Genomic DNA, 18,912 nt, shown 5'->3' on the forward strand with positions numbered 1-18,912 from the left:
GATTGGAACGAAAGTTCGTAGCGTTTTCAAATCAAAATTCGAAGATAAAATTAAGATATGTATTCATAGGTTTATTGAATAACATGATCAGTCACTTAAAGAATGGCAAAAAGTAATAGAAGAAAATGGAAAATATGTTATTAAACAAATCTATGTATAAACATCATAATTTCATCTTTGAATTTTAATTTGAAAACGCTACGAACTTTCGTTTCAAACCAACTTTTTTATATTACAAATTTAGGTATCACGTATAAAATTTGAAGTAGGAATTGTTGATTTCCCTAAAATTATGCTCTTACGTAGAATATTTCAAGGAAAGTTTTGTCCTTGATATTAGTTTTGCTGCTAATATTGTAAACTTAAAAAGCGAACACCACAACATCGTCTGAAATACCTGTTTATCTTGAACACGTTCGTCGAAGAACGTATCACGAGACAGTGGTCTTTTGTACCGACGAAATGCCGTCAGTGGCCATCTATTTCTCACTCCAGCCAGAATATATCCTAGAGGGCGTAAGAGAACACCGAAATATTCGGGTGACACCAAGTCCCGTAGGCTGGCAGTTCGCAGTATCACACCCCGCCAGTGTCGCCTGTTGAGAGAGAAACCGGCTTCATTTCTTCTCCTCCTTTTCCTCATCCACTATCCCATTCCAGCACCATGCGCACACTCCAACGCCCCCTACTAACAATAAGACCGTAGCTGTGCCGTGGACTGGTCTGGTCATCAGAGAGAGGGTACATCATCTCACCGTGATTCCCCTCGTATGGCATCATTGTTCGGTGCGAAGTGGGTCAGTGGAGTGGGGATGAGTCGGAATGGGAACGCGTAGTGGAGTAGGGAGCGCTGGGGCGCGGAGTGGGGATCGCTGAACGCGATGACGTACTACCGAGCGTCGTGCGGCAAAGTGTGACGGTTAATATTAAAATTGTTTTCTCATAGACGCACAGTTTTTTAAAAAATTTGTTCTTTAATATTGCATCGTCATCCAGCTCTGAGCTATGTTTAAAGTTTCGAGTTTCTAGCTCATCGGGAAGTGGTTTAAAATTCGACTACAAGATTTCACGCATCCAACAACAACAACGACACGGCAAGCTAATATAAGTGTGGTAAAAAAGGGGGATACAGGATGCGCAAACGACGACGACGATGTGCAACCAGAAATTGTAAGGTGGCCCGATGGGGTGCAGAGTTGCGCGAAACGGTGAACGATAGGAGAAGTATAAAAGCTTCCGGTGTGGCTGGACGACAAAAAAGCACGGGATGCTCTTCACCTCGTGGCTGGCCAACGCCGTCGTGCCATCCTTCCCGGTGATCAGCTGCAGCCCCGTCGCTAAAACAAACGCAAACGAATTATTAGTCAACGGTGTTGCTTTCTTCTTCCTCTACTTGCTCTGCTAGATTAACTAGCATCTACTAGATATTTAGGTATTTTGAAACTGAGGATCCCTGCACAGTATGCAAAGTCTCTATAAACTATATCAATGTCCCACAAGTACAAGGATAATAAGTTGCCAACCGGTTATCCTTATACTGTTCTACATGCCCGACTAGTTTATAGCTTTAATGGGCTCGTTGTTTCTAATTAATGACGACAATGACGACAGCCACTTCGTTAAAACATGCTGCGACGTACATCACGGGTCCGAGAATTCCAGAAATAAGATCGTTGTAGTTTACGATCGAGATTACGATCATTACAATTTTTAATTATAATAGATACGACCCTTCAAACTCATCAGGTTAAAGATGTCGAAGAAACATTGTCTCATTTGTTTCAGAATATTTTAGACAATTATTGTATGGTAATCTTGAAGGCATAACAGCAACGATTAAATAAAAATATTTGAAATGGGAATATAGTATGTGTTCGATATTTCCTATGATTCAATGCTCAGTCCTTCTAAAGGTAACGTAGTGTCACTTTTATTCAACGTATTCACAATTATTTGCATTCCTATCTTGTTCAGTTGATACTGCTGTTCAATTTCATAAAGTACATTTATAATTGCAAAGGATTCGTCGCTGAACTTGTTAGAATTTATCCCTGAAGAGGCTAAATGTCAATCTGTAGTTTCCGCGAGCACTGGCACGGAAACAAAGCAATCCGCGGATTTTTCTGTGCAAAAACCTTTTTACGTGTGGAGATGAAAGAAAAAGGAGACATGCACGCGGAGCAACGGTCAACTAGGCGAGGTATGTCGTACCTTTCCGCTCGATGAATAGTTACTTGTACGATATTTAAGTATGTAGTGACGATCTTCCGCCGGCGGATGCAAAACGTGATGTCTCACGAGCACGTGATCCCATGTTGCAGTCTTCCCGCGGGGTTGCTCCGCGTTCACACACATTCTCTATTTGCAGTATGGTGTTTCACAGCAGTATAATTAACGTGGGAATTTGGATAAGTCTTGCGGAAAAAAAGTGTCGCTGAAGTCACACTGTACACAGTTTGCACTAGATTATTGTTGTTTAAACGGCCGAACATCGTGCTGGATAAGATACTCTTTAAAATATGCATTTTTAAAAGCAAAAACCCGGAATCGACCGAAATTGATCGAGGGATCAGAGCCGAACCTGTTCAAGGATCAGGACAACCATAATCGCGCAAAAAAAATAAAGGCATAGGCTTTGGCCTTTTGACACGCGTAAATCTGGCGGCGGGGATACGGAATGTTTAAATATTTAGATATACGGAAATATGCATCTTGGAAATATCCAACATTGGGCTCTGTAAATGATTGGATGACTTTTTTAGGTGTCCAAACAAAATTCAGCTTGCACACGACGAAACGGTGTTCCATGCTCTTCCAGGTCGAATCGCAAGCGTATAATTTCTGGTTTCAATTAGACGACGTTTCCGGTTCGCGAGGATCCGCAAATAAAAACGCTGCGACGAAGGGACAGTTTAAGCGTTAACACCTTGCGGACGATTAACTATTTTCATTTGAATTTATTCTTGTAGGAGATAGAACTCGTCCTTGGACGTTGTAATCATAAGCGTTAAAGCATTACGAGGTTTCGAAACCGGAGACTTGTTTACGATAAAACGAAACTCATAAAAGAATGATCGATTTACCATCAGATATTACAGCGAGCACAATGCAGAGTGATGCTGTAAGATGTCATCACCGATCGGTACTGGTTGCTCCATTTATCTCTTCGTCAATGCGCGAAGGTAAAGTAGAGATGACAAGTCGGCAAGGCTTAATTAGTATCTAATCGTTACGCCACTGTTTAGGGAAGTCATGGGGCAATGCTCTGACTCCGTTAAAATAGAGAAAAGTTAAACTACACCTACTAACTACACTCTAAATTAGATGTAGATGAAGATTGTCTCGTGGAAATCTGTTTTGGCTCTATTAAAGCCGAGGGCAACAAAGACTCGCCCACTAGGAACACTCTAAAGATAGTATGGGTGAAGAATGCTCTTTGGTCTCTTGGCTTCGTTAACAAGTAAGTTCTCAGCAATAATAAACAGAAAGTTTAAAGAACGTAAACCATGAACCACGAGCCACAGAATTAACCCTGTTATTCTCCCACAAGGTGTCTACCAGAAATTTTTCAGCTGCCAATAGTATAAATCAGATTTCATCTTAAAAAGAGTGATAGATCTGACTAGGCCATTAATTTAGGATAATTGTATGTGTACGTACTCATTTCATCCTTCTGTTCGAAGTCGTCAGAATCTTGAACACTTTTATGGCAGGCGCCTCTGCGACCAATGAGAGCATCACGCTGCAGACGTAAGTCATTACCGCGAATCCGAGGGCCATGATACTCTGAGAAAGTGGAATGAATTATAATTTTCGATTCGTCGAATTAGTCAGTGCTTCGGTTATGTTAGTACTGACCGCTGTCAGCAGGTCAAAGTACTGTGGATAAGAATTGTTCAAGTTTATCGTGCTTATGACCAATGGATGTATAAGGTAAGCGCTGAATGTTAATCTGCTCAATGGTATCCACAGTTTGAACGACAGGATCTGGTTAACGATACCTACGATCAAGAAAGAAAAAGAATTTGAATATCGAAGAATGTTATGTTGTTAGCACTAGGTTTACGAGACGCGATCTAATATTTTTTATTTATGATTACGTCCATGTGGAATTATTCTACGAATTTATATCTTTGACTATGTATTATGTCTTTAAGAGATGGTTAAATTTTGATAGACACATTCTCGTTATTTTTATCAAATTTACGGTTTCGTAAACCTAGTGTTAAGAGAAAGAAGAGCTTAATTGCCTCCGTTGTTCGTTATACACGCGACTATCAGCCACGATATGCCAACGCCCCACAAAATTCTGCTAATAGCGGTGTAGATAACACTTATGAGTAGCGGCATATTTCTTTCCATACCGCCGAAAAGAATTGAGCAGTTGCACAGCACGCCCATGGTCCAGCCGAGTATTTTGCTTTTCTGGAATATTTAAATTAATCTTAGACTCTGACGAATACTTCGACTCTTAAGTTGACTGTCGGGACCATCGTGCCCCTGTTCAAATTTATACTGATAATTATTTAACATCCAGTAATCTCGATAAATTTTTATCATAATACATTTTTTGTACTGAAATGTAGAACTGATTTCCATTCACCAGTTAGGTAAAAGTCGCAATTAGAACATTCTAAAATTGCGTACAAATTTTCTGAAATACGTAATACATACATGTAATATATAATTATTAGACTGTAGAAAAAACTGTTTTTACCGTTGTAAGGTTCAATTTGTAGTTCATCTTATTCATAATGGTCGCGGTGAACAATCCAACAATGAATGGTCCAATCCTGAGCCATGGTCGTATGTACAACACCGTCAATGTTCTCATCATATTGTCCACCCTTAATAGAAACAGAAAGACAATAGTACAAGTAAACGCTACTGGACGAGGAGAGAGTACTTCAGAGATACTTACGTGGGCACATAATCGAGATCGTACGCCAAGTATCCATTCGATAGTATACACGAGATCAACGTTACAGCGCCCAAACTCAAGCCGATGTAAGATCGCCTGGAACAGTTCGCCGAACGGGGATTTAGCTTTTCCGTTTAAAATCGTTTAAACATCGTCCAGTCTAGACCATACTTTCCCAATCTTGTTTAATGCTAGATTTACATACATATTTTTAATATTTCTTGTGGTATATATTATTTAAAAAATTGATAAAAATTTGGATAGACACATTCTCATTGTTTTGATCCGTAAACCTACTGTTACATCATGGCCTCAAATTTTAAATCCTTTGTCTGCGCCGCTTTGAGTAAACTATTTCTGTTATCTATTCCATGTGCAATATTTCGATTTTGGGAAACTATGGACCAGACAAAGAAGAGGGTTGCTTACCAGGTGTACAGCAACAGCAGGATGGTGCCGTAGATGAAGAACTGCATGTCGTTGCTGATGTACCAACTCCAGCTGAGGCACTGCAACAACGACACACCGTGCAAATAATTCTGTTCACAAACTTTCGATGCAAACCCGAACAAAAACCTTGTGAAAAGGAACATTTACTATTTTCCTCGTAATTTAAACTAAATGGAATTTTTCTAAAATTATTGTTATATATCAAAACTGAAGTCCGAAGATCCGTTTACAATAAAGTTATTCTGATAACCCTGACGTTGACGGTCGCCCAAGGTCGTTCGAGGTCAATTGCAATGAAAAATAAATTATTTCGAGATAAGTAATGTGTTCAGTACCAGTTCATCCCACGAGTAGAAGTTGTTGATGTAGAGCAGGTTCCTCCACCAGTATTTCGAACAATAGTAACCCGGGGAATCGTACATCTGATACGTCGAGGTCTTTTCAGAATGAGTGTAGTTTAGTATTGCGATGAATATCACGATCAGATACGCTGGCGTGAGTCTAAAAAGGCAATGGTTTAGAAAGACAATTCAGTTCCGATGATATCAGGGATATGGATCGCAAGATGCATTTACCTAATGAATCGTTTGATGGTCTGTTCAATCAGCTCCACCATGCTTCTTCTGAGTGTAACCGTCGTATTTTTTTTATGCATCGCCTTCAGATTGATGGAACCCATCAGGAACCCGCTTACGCAAAGGAACGTGTCCACAGAATAGGTCGCGTTGCTGACTACTTTACCAATGATAACGTCCAAGCTCATCGTGGCCAACGGTAGATTAACTGAAATCGAAAAGATCTGCAATTATTCCTTCTAAGCGACGATTAGGTCGGCGAAAAGGGGGCACGTGTTACCCTTAACACGGGCTTAGTACTAGATTGCAGATTTTTAAATTTAAAAATTTTAAATTTCACAAGTTTAATAATTTAACTTAAAATATTTTCACTGTTTTGAATTTAATCAATCTATACATATAATGGAAGGAATATCGAAATAGAAAAACCAAGAGCACATTTGAGGTGCACGCAGCAAACACGCTGGCAACAAGGTGTCCTTAGGACTAGGACTAGAGACTAGACTTCACCTGAGCGCGATCACTCTTCCAGTGACGCTCGGAGTTTCAACTACTCAGAGATCATTAATAAATCGCACTCTTGGCGAACGGCTTCACCGTCAATAGTTGTTCTCATTTATCACCCACACCAGCCATCCTTTTACCTAACGTATAGATTTAGTTAATACACTCATTTCCTAAAATAATCACTATACAAGGTGTTCCAAAATTCCTTCAACAGCCGGAAATGGGATGTTCCTGAGATCATTTGGATCAACATTTTCCTTTGCAAAAATGTTATCCGCGGCTTTGTTTAGGAGTTATTCAGCGCGACTTAGACGCGAGTTAGCACAGTCGGCCTTGCGCGCCAACTGTCTATTGGCCGACTGTGTCAGCTCGCGTCTAAGTCGCGCTCTAATTGGTCCGTGTTTTTCGTTAATAACGCCTAAACAAAACCGCGGATAACATTTTTACAAAGGAAAATGATGCTTCAAATGATCTCAGGAACCTCCCATTTCCGGCTGTTGAAGGAATTTTGGTACACCCTGTATACTCAGCTTAGGAATACAGAAGAATGTGTAAAATTTCAACACGTAGTATTTCACTAAACAAATGTCTTCAACTAGAAAATCTATCGAAGTGTACTGTGGGGAACAGAAGTTAATTATTGCGCAGTATCGAAAAGCAGTTCAAGAATTTTGTCCGATTAGGAAATTGTTGTAAAACAGTTTGCTAGTTGTTAGGGACTCCCTTACCCATGTAACTGTAGCTAAAGTAAGCGGTGTGCCCGAAAATGACCCAGATCATGCTTATAAACTTGATGCCGTGTAATGCTGGCAGCGAGTCCGCTCCACTTTCGAACGTGAAAATCTGTTTTGCGTTCGTGTTCGCAGAAAAGCACAGGAGAATCTTCGTTGTCATACTCTCCGGCTTATGCTCGTCCAAGCAGACGCTTTCCGGTTCAGGTTCGCGCTTCGCTTCCACGTCGTTCTTCAATTCTGTGTGCATTCAATCATAGTTTTCCGATTATGTTCAAAACAAGATGAAAATCTTACTTCTGTAACATTATATTATATAATTAAATGCTTCGATCAAAAAATTGTATGTCTGACTTTGAATTTTAAATAGACTGTGGATTGCTTAGTTCAATAAAAATGTTCGTCACGTTGATACATTAAAATTACAATTGCTTAAGCGATAGAAATGATAAATAAAAATGAAGTACTATTTAAATTAATGTTTGTGGCTCTCATGTCTATCTAATGTCACAAATGCACAAAATCCGCGGTCTACAAGTCAAATTGCGCGTTCTTTTCGATGTTTGTAAATTTTGACAAAAGATCAAGGGAATCGGAGTGATCAATGGCAATCAATCTTGATCTCTCGATACGCGCGATCCACAATCGCCGTGTTCGCGCTCACCGGCACTGTTATTATTCTCGAACGTGAGGAAGTCCTTCTTCTTCATCAGTCGTTTTTGGTAAAACATGACGTCGTACACGGTGGCGATGATCACCACGCCAAGGGACAGCAACAACCAAAGTCTGCGAGTAAACAAATCACGAAATGTCAATATTTTCGGAGTACCTCGACTATTATGCAAGACGCGATAATTTCCGTCAGGGGCGTGAATAAGGTCTTAGAGATAGTTATCACACTGTCAGATGTATCCATGAAAATTCGAGTTACTCAACGACGTCAAGCGACATTATCGATTCAATATACAAATCAGTAAATCGTAGATCTTTATGTAAAATAAAAATGATCTGTATCAATTTCAAGAAAAAGAAGCTACATACAAATTGATTTTTTCTCTTAATAATTTTAGTAGGTTCTAAATAATGTACCAGTAAGATTAAATTCATTTGATGCTTTTTTCAATCAAATCTGCCGTCTATAGATGAGAGGAATAAGTTACGAAGTTTTCCGAAATGGTCGATCGATTTGTTGTCGATGATCTTGAGAAGAGGATCGATTATGTTTGGCTACCTACATCGCTAGGATCTTCTGGCCGCTCAGCAACCACTGGTGATCATCTGTCACATCGGAGACCTCGACCAACTTAAAGTCTGCGGAGTATAGTTGCCCAATTAGGAGAGTCCTATCACGGAAGATCCTCTCTATGATTACTGCTAACTCGTCCACTGTGCAGGATGATGGCAGACACATTCCCATCACCATGTTTTCCTAAAATACAACGATACCAGGTTTTTCCAGGATTCTAGTGATACAGATCACCCCCTAAGTTTCTAAGCGACGACGACGTTTCATCGTCGAGGCAGCTGGGTGTTCGAGATACTGTTTAACAATTTCAAATCTGATACTTGTATTCTGGAATATTCGTTTATTTATTTTGTCCTAAACAGTCAGACTCCTTTAATTTTATTCACGGTATTATGTCGCGGAAACAGCAAGTCATGAAGAATTGAAATCTGACGTCTTTGGGAAGATTACCGAGATTCTTTTGGATTTAGCACAGTGTCTCGAAGGACTATTAATAGATTTCCCGTGCGTCAAGAATTTGTCGGAATCAAAGAATACTGAGGTGGAATATTCATGAGATAATATTCATATCGCTTTTGGATAAACGTTGGAATTTTTGTTTTGAGTTCAGTTCGATGTTACAGCAGTTCTTTTCATTATTACAACGAATCGGGACATCTTAGAAAGAGAGAGTTAATATTTTTTTAAATATCTCTTATTTAGCAAACTGAGGAGCTATCGAAAAAACCTAAAAGATAGAAATTTAATAAAGTTTCCAGTCGGTGAAGCAAACTTATGCAAATCGAGACATTTCTGGTCAAGCATCGATAATACAAAATGAAGCGTTTCATTGCTTATATTAACGGTTTAAATAGGTTCTTTCCACTGTGCAAAACTGCTTTTTTACAGTTCTTCCTAAACTCTCGACAAGCAAAATATACAAACTTAGTGGAAATTGATTTTTTCCTGTTCAGATACTGGCGTTATACTTCTCCGACTTCGTTTTCATTCAACTTTTATTGAATTTTAACTTTTAAGTTCCTCGGTGTATTTCCGAAAAAGTGATTTCTTAATCCTTGCATGGACCCTTTGTGATTGATTGGTAAGTGCAAATATTACTGTGTTTAACACATTTATTCTCCGAAATGAAACTATTCATAACGAAATCCAATATTTTCATAAACCATATTATCACAACGAAATCCAACAGTAATGGTAAGCAAGCATACCTGGCCCGAAATTCCCATATGGTACTGCTGCGTGCTATTATGCACGAACCTCGCGACGTAGTATTGCACAGGATACGGCGGGAACTCGGTCTTTGGGTCGCGATACTGCGACACGTTCCTCATGAGCTTCAATGACACAGGGATGTTCCTCTTATTATGTATGTAAACGCAACCCATCCGACTACCCGGCCAGAAATTATTCCCAAGAGTAAATCCGGAGCCGGGATGTCCACTAACATCCAGAACTTCATAAATAAACAATTCATATTGAGTCCATGTGCAGAATCCCAAGGTGAATAACCTAGCCTGACGATGTCTCTAATGTTTGTCTCAGTGGTTTCATTATTTCTCAACTAAATAAAATGTTGTACCTTGCACTCGAATACATTCAAGTTATTTCTTGAATTAACTGATCTCGGAGATCGCTTTGACTTTCGTTCCCTGAGTTTTTGACATTTTGCTGTTATGTTGTTCCTAATTATTCCATTCATCCGAATCAAGTTTGACAAAGAATGTTTCCCACTCTCCTGCTAATTGTTTTTAATCTTTTTTGAAATTTGCCTTGGAGAACGTCTCTAATTTTCTAGCTTTAATCAGAATGATTTTTACACTAATCACTTCATTCGTTAGCTAATAAACAGCTACCTTACTTTCACTACCCAGCACATCTCTCTCTGTCACATTCGACATCCTTCTTCCCACCGCGACCGAACAAACCATACCCCGAAAACTGGTGAATTCCCAAGAGGGAAATATAGGTTACTTGCCATGCCTATATCTCCGTAAAAAATTTTCTTTTTTAATTGGGCTGGCACATTATACATTTACTATTTGGTAATACAAAAATAATCTTTTTTTTTTAAATCGAAAATTTATAAAATCGATTTTTGGCCGTCACGGCACTACTGTGCGGCGCACAGTGGGGTATTTAGCCAGTTTAGCGCGTCAAAAATCAATATTTTCTCAGTTTGTTCAAAATGATTAAAATTTTTTTCTCATAAACCTGAATATACATATATGCGAGCAATCTACAATAATATTTTTCCATAGAGAGTACTATTTAGTAACATTCAGATACTTGAAAGTAACATTTCTCGTGACCAAGAGAAGTGTCGAAAAACTTGTGTTAAAGAAATGATTTGTTTCACAAGTTTAGTGTATAAAATCGTGATAGGACCAAATCTAGGATGTAAAGGAAGGTGTATAGATTAATTTCATGGCATTTTTTTATTCTCTTCGGTGGTTTCGATAAAATAAACAATCGAAAGTGATGTATTTTTTTCAGAAAATTAATATATATCATGTCATAACTTTTTTTCTCAGCATAACTCCTCTTTTATTTTTTGCGAGATTAATCAGTAGACATTGCTTTATATAATCCATAAAAGTTTAGGTGCCAACAAGTGCCAACACAAAAGATATTTAGCTTTTTGTGCGATACATATCACTCTATGCATATCAAATCTTTACCACAGCAACGCGTGAAATTTGTTTGCAATAGTAATTTCTCATAATCTGACGAAAAAATGTTTGAAATAAAAGTTTAACAGTATCAACATAGGTATAGACTTCAATGTGTAAAACTTCAAAACAATTTTGTTTAAAACAAAAAAACAAGGTCGCTTAGATTTTTTTAAACATTAAGTTGTATTTTTGATTTGATAGTGTTATAGCAGGTGTTATGACGAATTCAACGATATGTAATATTATGACCTCCACATTATTAATAACGTCGCAATAGTTTTGGCGCGCTAAACTGGCCAAATACCCCACTGTGCGGCGTGGCATCGTGAAAAATCCGACGATTGAGAGGATCGTCGTGTCATCGCGATACACAGCCCCGCGTGGTGAGCGTTGCACAAGCGTCGAACGCGTTATCGGCCCGAATTATCCGACGGCGTAACGGTCACTGTGTCAGAGTAGGGCGATAATCAACTAATATTTAAAAATAACCAATAGTATTTTCGAATGTTAGTCTTAGCCAAACTGTCATTAGTAAGAACTTTTTGATTAGTTAGTGATAACTAAATGGCAAATACTTAGTTATTGCTTATTAGTGAATTAGTAGTTGATGATCAATTATCAATCTTTAGTCATCAGTCACTATTGTGCGATTAACGTACATTAACATTATTAATTAGTTATCAGTAACTAATCAAAAAGTTTTGACTAATAACTATTTTGCTATGACTAACATTCAAAAGGACTATCAGTCATTTTTAAATATTAGTTGATTATTGCCTTACTCTGCTCTGTGTATACACGTGAACGGAAACGAGCCTGTTACGAAACAGGACGCACATTCCGTCTAGTTTCATTTGGCTACGGACTTTCCTCGCGGTTCTCTACTTCCAACCCTTCTCTCACCATCCGTTACCGTCGATACACGTCAATCAACAGCTCGAAGCTCTCCAGTCAGGTACAACGCCTGAACTCCAGATTCCTGGTTAATTAAGCTGTTTGATTATGTGCCCCAATAAATCCGATTCAAACAACCCCGAAAATGATTTGACCCCTACAGGAACGAAAGCGAAAGAAAAGCGTGTAAATTCTTCTATTGACATCGCACGACCGTTAGACTCCACCAAAAAAAGGATTAACCGAAATCCAAACTATTCGATGGAAAATTCTTCTACTAACGTCTCATGCCCCACAGGACGTTGTGGTCCACGGCATCCCGCAGCGATTGCAACTCCTCTCTACACTGCGTGTTGTTCAACAGTTCCAGGTTGCTGAGGACCGTATACAGGGGCATGGTCTCCCTCATAGCCTCTCGATTAGGCTCGACAGCCATGCTCGAGAAACAACCCTGCGCCCATAACGCCGCCAACAGTAACACCTTCGCGTAGGGAATCATATCGTCTCTGTCGGCGGATCACTGATAGATGCGTTGCTCACTGATAACAACAGCTTTACAGTATGTCCCGGTATAAACGTGGATCGTTGCCGCGTGTAACCTGCCGCCCGGTTTTTCCAGAATTTGTCCGAAGCTGACGGTTTCACGTACCGAGTGGCACTGCCGGTTCGTTCCCGGCGATCGGGGTTTTAAACCGAACCGAAAACCAACGTCGAGCCGCGCGATGATCACTCCTATGGATCCTAGGATCTCAACGATCACCTCACTGCGATCCCAAACAGACAGACCGTATCCGCAGAGGGAGTTACAATTTATTTGTGTGAGCACGCGCCGACCAAGGAGATACGACGACCGGGAAAGAACTGCCGTGCAGAGGCAGAGGAAGTACATAATCACAGAATCCGATTGGAAAGCAAGCAGTGCTCATGGCCTGCGTCATCATCGGCGTCGTCGTACCTTCGAAGTTGAGCTATGGAATCGTGCCCCACCAGACTGGCGTCGAGACGGTCCTCGACAACGATCGTCGATACGATTTTCGGTAATCAACCGAACGGGTCTCCACTGTTAATGATTTTGCGCTAGCATACTCACTCTTTCCTGCACCATGCTAGTCTCTTTGATCAGCTAACTTACCCTTCCGCTGACCAAATCCACCATTTTGCTACTTGGTAACTCGGGAGTGAAACATCACTGTGCCATTTTTGCTATGATCTCATCAGTTACTTGTACTTCATACATTTCTGGAGAATTTCTTCGGAGGTTTGTGGCAAATTTTCGCGGAGATCACAGAATACCTATTAAGGTGGAGTGTGGTAAGTGCGTTAATTGGTTATTTTTATTATAATATGAACGAAATTTCTCTAGCTTGTATTTATTAATTATTAATGTAGTATAATGAATGTAGTATATAAACTATCCGACATATAAATCTCGCCCAAGAATAGAGGTTTTTTTTGCTCGTTTAAATCAACCAATGCCAAACAGTCACGTGCGAGGTACACGTACAACTTTGAGGTTACTCTGACCGTGCAATAGTTTAAAAGTTATTAATATATTCTCTGTTGTTATTTTAGCTAACAATAAGTACAACAAATATTGATGTCGGTTTACATAAAAGAAACCGTTTCTAATGTATTTTTTAAAATTTATAGAGAAACATTAAGATGCTCTTGCCCCGTAAATATTACTACACGGGGCAAGTGCGTACTATCACGGTGGGGTAAGTGCGTACTAGGCAGTTCATGTTAACTATGTCTAACTATTTTTTGTACTATAATTCTTAAGGAAGGGTAAGTAGATAATTTGGTTTTTTTTTAGCCATAACATGTTTCGCAACTACGTAAGAACAAACGAAAACTATGTTTTATATCGCTGTATCCCCTCTCATATTTCAGCATAAAAGTACTTGTTGGTTGAAAAATGGATAACTATAAAACTAAAAAATATAATTTCATGCAATAAGAAGCATTTTATAGCAGACTTGTTAATCATTCGTTAACCCTTTAACTCTCAGAGACGCACTTGCTTCATTTTCGGGGCAAGTGCGTAATAGTTGAGACTTTGCACAATATAAGAACTATGTTATATGCAGATAAGCTATCGCGGATAGTCATATCGGAAGAAGGTACTAGATCATGTTACCGCAATGACTCGTCGAGTCGAGGTCCAGACTGTTGTATAATGCTTATTAATTATGATTTTTTTCTCGGAGTATTTGAAATTCTAATCTTCTAATTCAATAATTGTTATTTGATAATGCGTTACTATACCGAAAACGAAAGTAACGAGTCTTACGCCGTGCGAATTATGTTGCTGTTGTAAACATCCCACATTTGCAACAATTACATAACTAACCCTTTGTATTAGAAGCTCATTCAATATTTAAATGTTTATTAATTTACTATATACAAACAATTCTAATAGCGCTAACAGTATTTTGAATAATGGTACATACAGCAAATTTTAGTAGTGCCGCAGATTCGCCACTCGAGTGCTTAAGAACTATGTAATACTTGGGTAAAGCGTTGTATACTTATTGTTAGATCAGCTCATCTTTCCAACTACTGCACTTATGCTACTTTAATGCGAGATTAGCTCTATATGAAACCATTTGGAACATTCTAACTCGTTCTATTTTTATACAAATAATTTAACTCGTGCAATATTTTTCTATCTTTTCCATGTAAATATCGCGTGGTTTCTGAGTGGCAATAATTACGAACATTCCAGCACTTCTCCTCCTCAAACCATGGCTTTGAGTTATGTCACTCTGACAGCAAACGAACGGTATGTAGTAGTATGTACACGCGTCCGTCAACGAGAGGCAGAAGCCAAGTGTCACTGTTAGTTTTCCGTTTTGTCTCGTGGCAGATAAGGAAACGAAAGTTTTGCAGGCGCAAGGCCGTAGTATTATAAACCTCTGTTGCCCTCGAGCACAGGATGGTGCAATAAATAAACAATGAAACTGATAGCAGTAGAACCGATGATTAGCGATGGGAGGTGGCGATTGACAGTGAGGGAGGACTGTGACGATGGGGAAAAACGTACTGGACGTCTCCGAGACAATGCTATGTATTTGTTAAGCAAATAGACAAGACCCGTGACTAATTCGACGAATCGTGCCTTGAGAAATGCAAATTTACGAAACCGCTATGCTCACGATTGGCCTGTTACCTTTACTGTCGATTTCTACGTGTTGCTATACGCTATGGAAGATCAAACCGTTGTAGCTCCACGAATAGACCCATACATTATTAATAGGGGAATATACCATTCGTCCAAGTCCCAAATGTTTTAGTCTTCGGGCGATCTTTTCATCTCGTCAAGATGCAAAGAGTATTTTTCCACTCTTAGAAGAGACCAGAAGAATTTAGAAGTTACTAATTGATGACTCCTTCCTTTCGCTATTACATGTTTCGAGAATTTAGAGACATCAATATATTATTTTCAACTCACCAAAATTTCAGCGGTATACGTAAAACCGAGCGGAGCCTTTTGTTAATTTTTCAAGTAAATACTCTGCTTTGTATTTACTCGATTTTAATAGCTAGTGCTACTCTTACACTTGATACTTTCAAATACTTACTCATTCTTAGGCGTATGACTCACTGGTGTAAACTATATTACGTTGATTGTGCTAGGATTTTTGTCATACATATACAATTTTACTTTCCTTTCACTACGTCGCGTCGCCCAGCGGGAAAGGACCAAACTCGATTCAACATCAAAGAACTTTCGATAGAAGTAAGGTAGAGCGATGAAATTTCTTTTAAATTAAAGCTGAAACTTTGCAGAATATGGGAAAAATAAGGAGATTATGGAACGAACGTTTTTTAACGTTGAGAAAATTCGTTAAACATGCAGAATTTCAAGAAAATGTGGTTTCTCCGGTACCACGCGCAGAAAACATTTTTTTTTAACATGCTATACATCATTTCCCGTAGATCTTTTCACGCTGATTTCAAATCTGGTCCCAAAATTTGTCTACGAACTCAGGATTTTGCAAGAAATCGATTTTTGTGAGCAAAACTAATGTAATAATTTTTAATACATAATAAACGCAATAAAATTAAACATAATGAAGTATTTGAACGTTTATTTGACGTATATCACTTGACGAATTATCACCCGACGTATCGCTGCGATTGTCGCTGGCACTCCTTGTAGGCTATGTGTGACTGTAATGTAATTTAAATTAGATATCTATTTTCCACGATTATATTATCATTTACACAGGAAGTAAGGTAAGTATTTAATGTTTTTAACTTACATCTCATGAACGAATTCGTTAACTTCTGGTGATACCTTATTCTTATTTTTATCAGCGTGAAAAAATCTACGGGAAATGATGTATACTATGTATAGCATGTTAAAAACAAATTTTTCCGCGTGTGGTACTGGAGAAACCACATTTTCTTGAAATTCTACATGTTTAACGAATTTTCTCAACATCAAAAAGCGTTCGTACCATAATCTACCTATTTTTCCCATATTCTGCAAAGTTTCAGCTTTAATTTAAAAGAAATTTCATCGCTCCACCTCATTTCTATCGAAAGTTCTTTGATTTTGAATCGAGTTTGGTCCAAATTTCCCACTGTGCGTCGTCGTCGTGTGTGTTCGTAATTGCAAAGTCGCACAGTTAAAGGGCGAAATTCGTTTCTAAATGCACGAAGGAGGGGCTACGAATTAATTTGTACACCTGATGTAAAATGTCATCGATTAATTTTCGTAGAACGCGTTTAAATGTGTTTGTCAAATTCGTTGAAATGAAATGAATGTAGGACAAGGACACACGATTTCAGTCGTAATGTATTCTGGATAAGGGTCTTCTGATTTGTCGATGGTAAGACACTGACCGAGAAGGATACACGATAGCGTCTTCCAGCAGGTTAGAATGAGAGCGACTCATTTTTACAATCTTTTTCATAATGATTACTTGGTGAACACGTCGTCGCAAACCTGTTTGCGTTTGAAACCTGTTCTGTTAAAGTTGTCAGCAGCAATTCCTAATCAAAATTGGGAATTGCTGCTGACCGAAGTTGAAGTGCAATTAGCCTATTTACAGAATTGTTGATGTTGTAGCTGCTAACCATTTTCTCTAACCATTAAATCTTGTTCTTCGCTTTAGAGATGTTATCTTGTCTATGTTGAATGAAAATAGCTGAATTTCCATCTTTTGTTTTCTTAGTGAATCGTTTTTTCGTCGTCCAAGGAAACAAACGAGTCCTCCCATCAGGATGGATTATCATATTAGCGGTATACTAACACCAACAAAAGTCCCTGCAGGAAAATGCCTGCCTGGCGTCTACAGGTATGTTTACATATTTAGGGATAAAATATTTAGGGATAGATCGCGTAATACGTCAAGAAAAAGAAGATCAATTTGTAAAAAGCCAAAGGGAATTATCAACTGATACCGAAGAGAACGTTGACAAACGGATGTCTTCGGACAAACACGTATATACAAACCATAACCATCCAGATAGATCACATTACGTCATTGATACGCAAGTATTGCGTCGACAGGTTAATTATTGGCCGGGGTTGTTTGCAACGTACCAGAAACGTGATTCTCTGCCCTCGAGTATAGTAGTTCGTAACAGCGACATTACGCCGGAATAACAGTTCGTTCATTCCACTTTTTGCAGATCTTTCAACTCCGATTTGACTTAAAACGATTACGAGCTGTTCAACTGAAATTCGAAAACAGCAAATCTTCTTGTCGGAGTGCTTAATCAACGCGATTCTATTAAAATCCTCGGCGACGCGTGAGGAAACTTTTGCGAGCTGCTGTACGCTGCAATAATTGCGTGCAACCATCTTGAGAAAAAACGTAAGTGATGCATAAACGCAGAGCAAAGCTGGAGAATTCTTTTATCGAACGACGGTCTATTATTCTATTATTCTCGAACGGACGAGCTATTATTCTAATTATCATTGCAATTGAATTAATCATCGGCATTAATGAGTGAGTGAACAAAGAGTGAATAAATCTCGGATTCTAATAAATTTTTTCTTGTCGGACAAAACAATGGAGACTAGTTTTACAAGCTGCTATTTTTCCCTTATTGCACAGGGTTTGAGCTGTAGTGTATCACCTTATGTCCCATCAACTTGTCTCGAGTCTGTCAAAAGTTCCACGATTTTGTTTTGCCCATGACCCGTCCTTGCGTCGCGTCGTCCTGCCAGCGAAGTGCAAATGAAGAGTGCCAACTAATTGCTTTCTACTTCCCGATGGCCACGAGAACGGTTTCCGCGAAACGGGCAGAAATAAAACAATGATTTGCCCAGATCATTGAGTTTCGGGGAGAAACGAGACACGCAAAAAAAAAGGAATACGAGAACCGATCTTTTGTCCGGTCGTCTCTGCAATTTGGTTCGTGTGACAGTCTGCACGAAGACACAGCCAATGACGGAACATAGTCCGGTCTTTTTAATTGCTTGTACACGAGTTCGGTTCCTTTCTAACTTTCCAGGTTCAGTGTCCGGGATAAAGGTCGCAGAAGACCAGAAAAGAGGAGTGAAACCGGCGACCATTTCTGGAGAGGTCGTCGGTGACGATCGAGCTGCGTGTTTTGCACAATAGTGGTAAAACCGATTTCTTAGAATGATGTGGAGTCGAGGATTCTGATGAATCAGTGTTTTTCTACTATAGAGGCCGGTTTAAGATTTCCATCTCTCTACATAGATACATATCTCGTTAGAATTTACCGAGACGCCTTACGGGCTGATAAAATCGCGAGCAATGTCACTGGACTGCGTTTCTCATACAAAATATTATTTTTATGCATAATATTGGTAAGCATTTTTGTAAGCATAATATTTGTAGTCTAGTATCATTATAAAATTTTCATCGCGGATTTAGGATATTATAATATGCAAGCTACGGGATTTCCTCGAGGATCATTATTAGGGGTG

General features: G+C 39.0%; 1 protein-coding gene and 1 long non-coding RNA gene across 3 annotated transcripts; one reads left to right on the forward strand and one right to left on the reverse strand.

Moving 5' to 3' along the window:
- Window positions 1–114: 114 nt before the first annotated feature.
- Window positions 115–12,950, reverse strand: LOC143219773 (nose resistant to fluoxetine protein 6-like). Of its 2 annotated transcripts, none has more exons than XM_076445653.1 (14): window positions 12,279–12,950; window positions 9,639–9,883; window positions 8,420–8,613; window positions 7,849–7,970; window positions 7,182–7,424; window positions 5,947–6,154; window positions 5,707–5,872; window positions 5,351–5,430; window positions 4,922–5,017; window positions 4,718–4,847; window positions 4,251–4,425; window positions 3,859–4,001; window positions 3,661–3,786; window positions 115–1,337 (listed from the first exon to the last, which is right to left on the reverse strand). In XM_076445653.1, exons 1-13 carry the CDS (start codon window positions 12,493–12,495, stop codon window positions 3,661–3,663), a joined length of 2,145 nt encoding a protein of 714 aa, XP_076301768.1. In that variant the 5' UTR covers window positions 12,496–12,950; the 3' UTR covers window positions 115–1,337. The 2 variants fall into 2 exon arrangements, with proteins under 2 accessions (XP_076301768.1, XP_076301783.1); XM_076445668.1 differs by having other exon boundaries at window positions 9,639–9,764; window positions 12,279–12,421.
- LOC143220030 (uncharacterized) lies at window positions 1,298–5,323 on the forward strand. Its single transcript, XR_013011559.1, has 3 exons — window positions 1,298–3,182; window positions 3,246–3,460; window positions 3,551–5,323. It is a non-coding gene; the product is annotated as an uncharacterized LOC143220030 (long non-coding RNA).
- Window positions 12,951–18,912: the final 5,962 nt, after the last annotated feature.

Source organism: Lasioglossum baleicum, chromosome 1 (assembly GCF_051020765.1).
Source record: "Lasioglossum baleicum chromosome 1, iyLasBale1, whole genome shotgun sequence".
NCBI classification, from domain to species: domain Eukaryota; kingdom Metazoa; phylum Arthropoda; class Insecta; order Hymenoptera; family Halictidae; genus Lasioglossum; species Lasioglossum baleicum.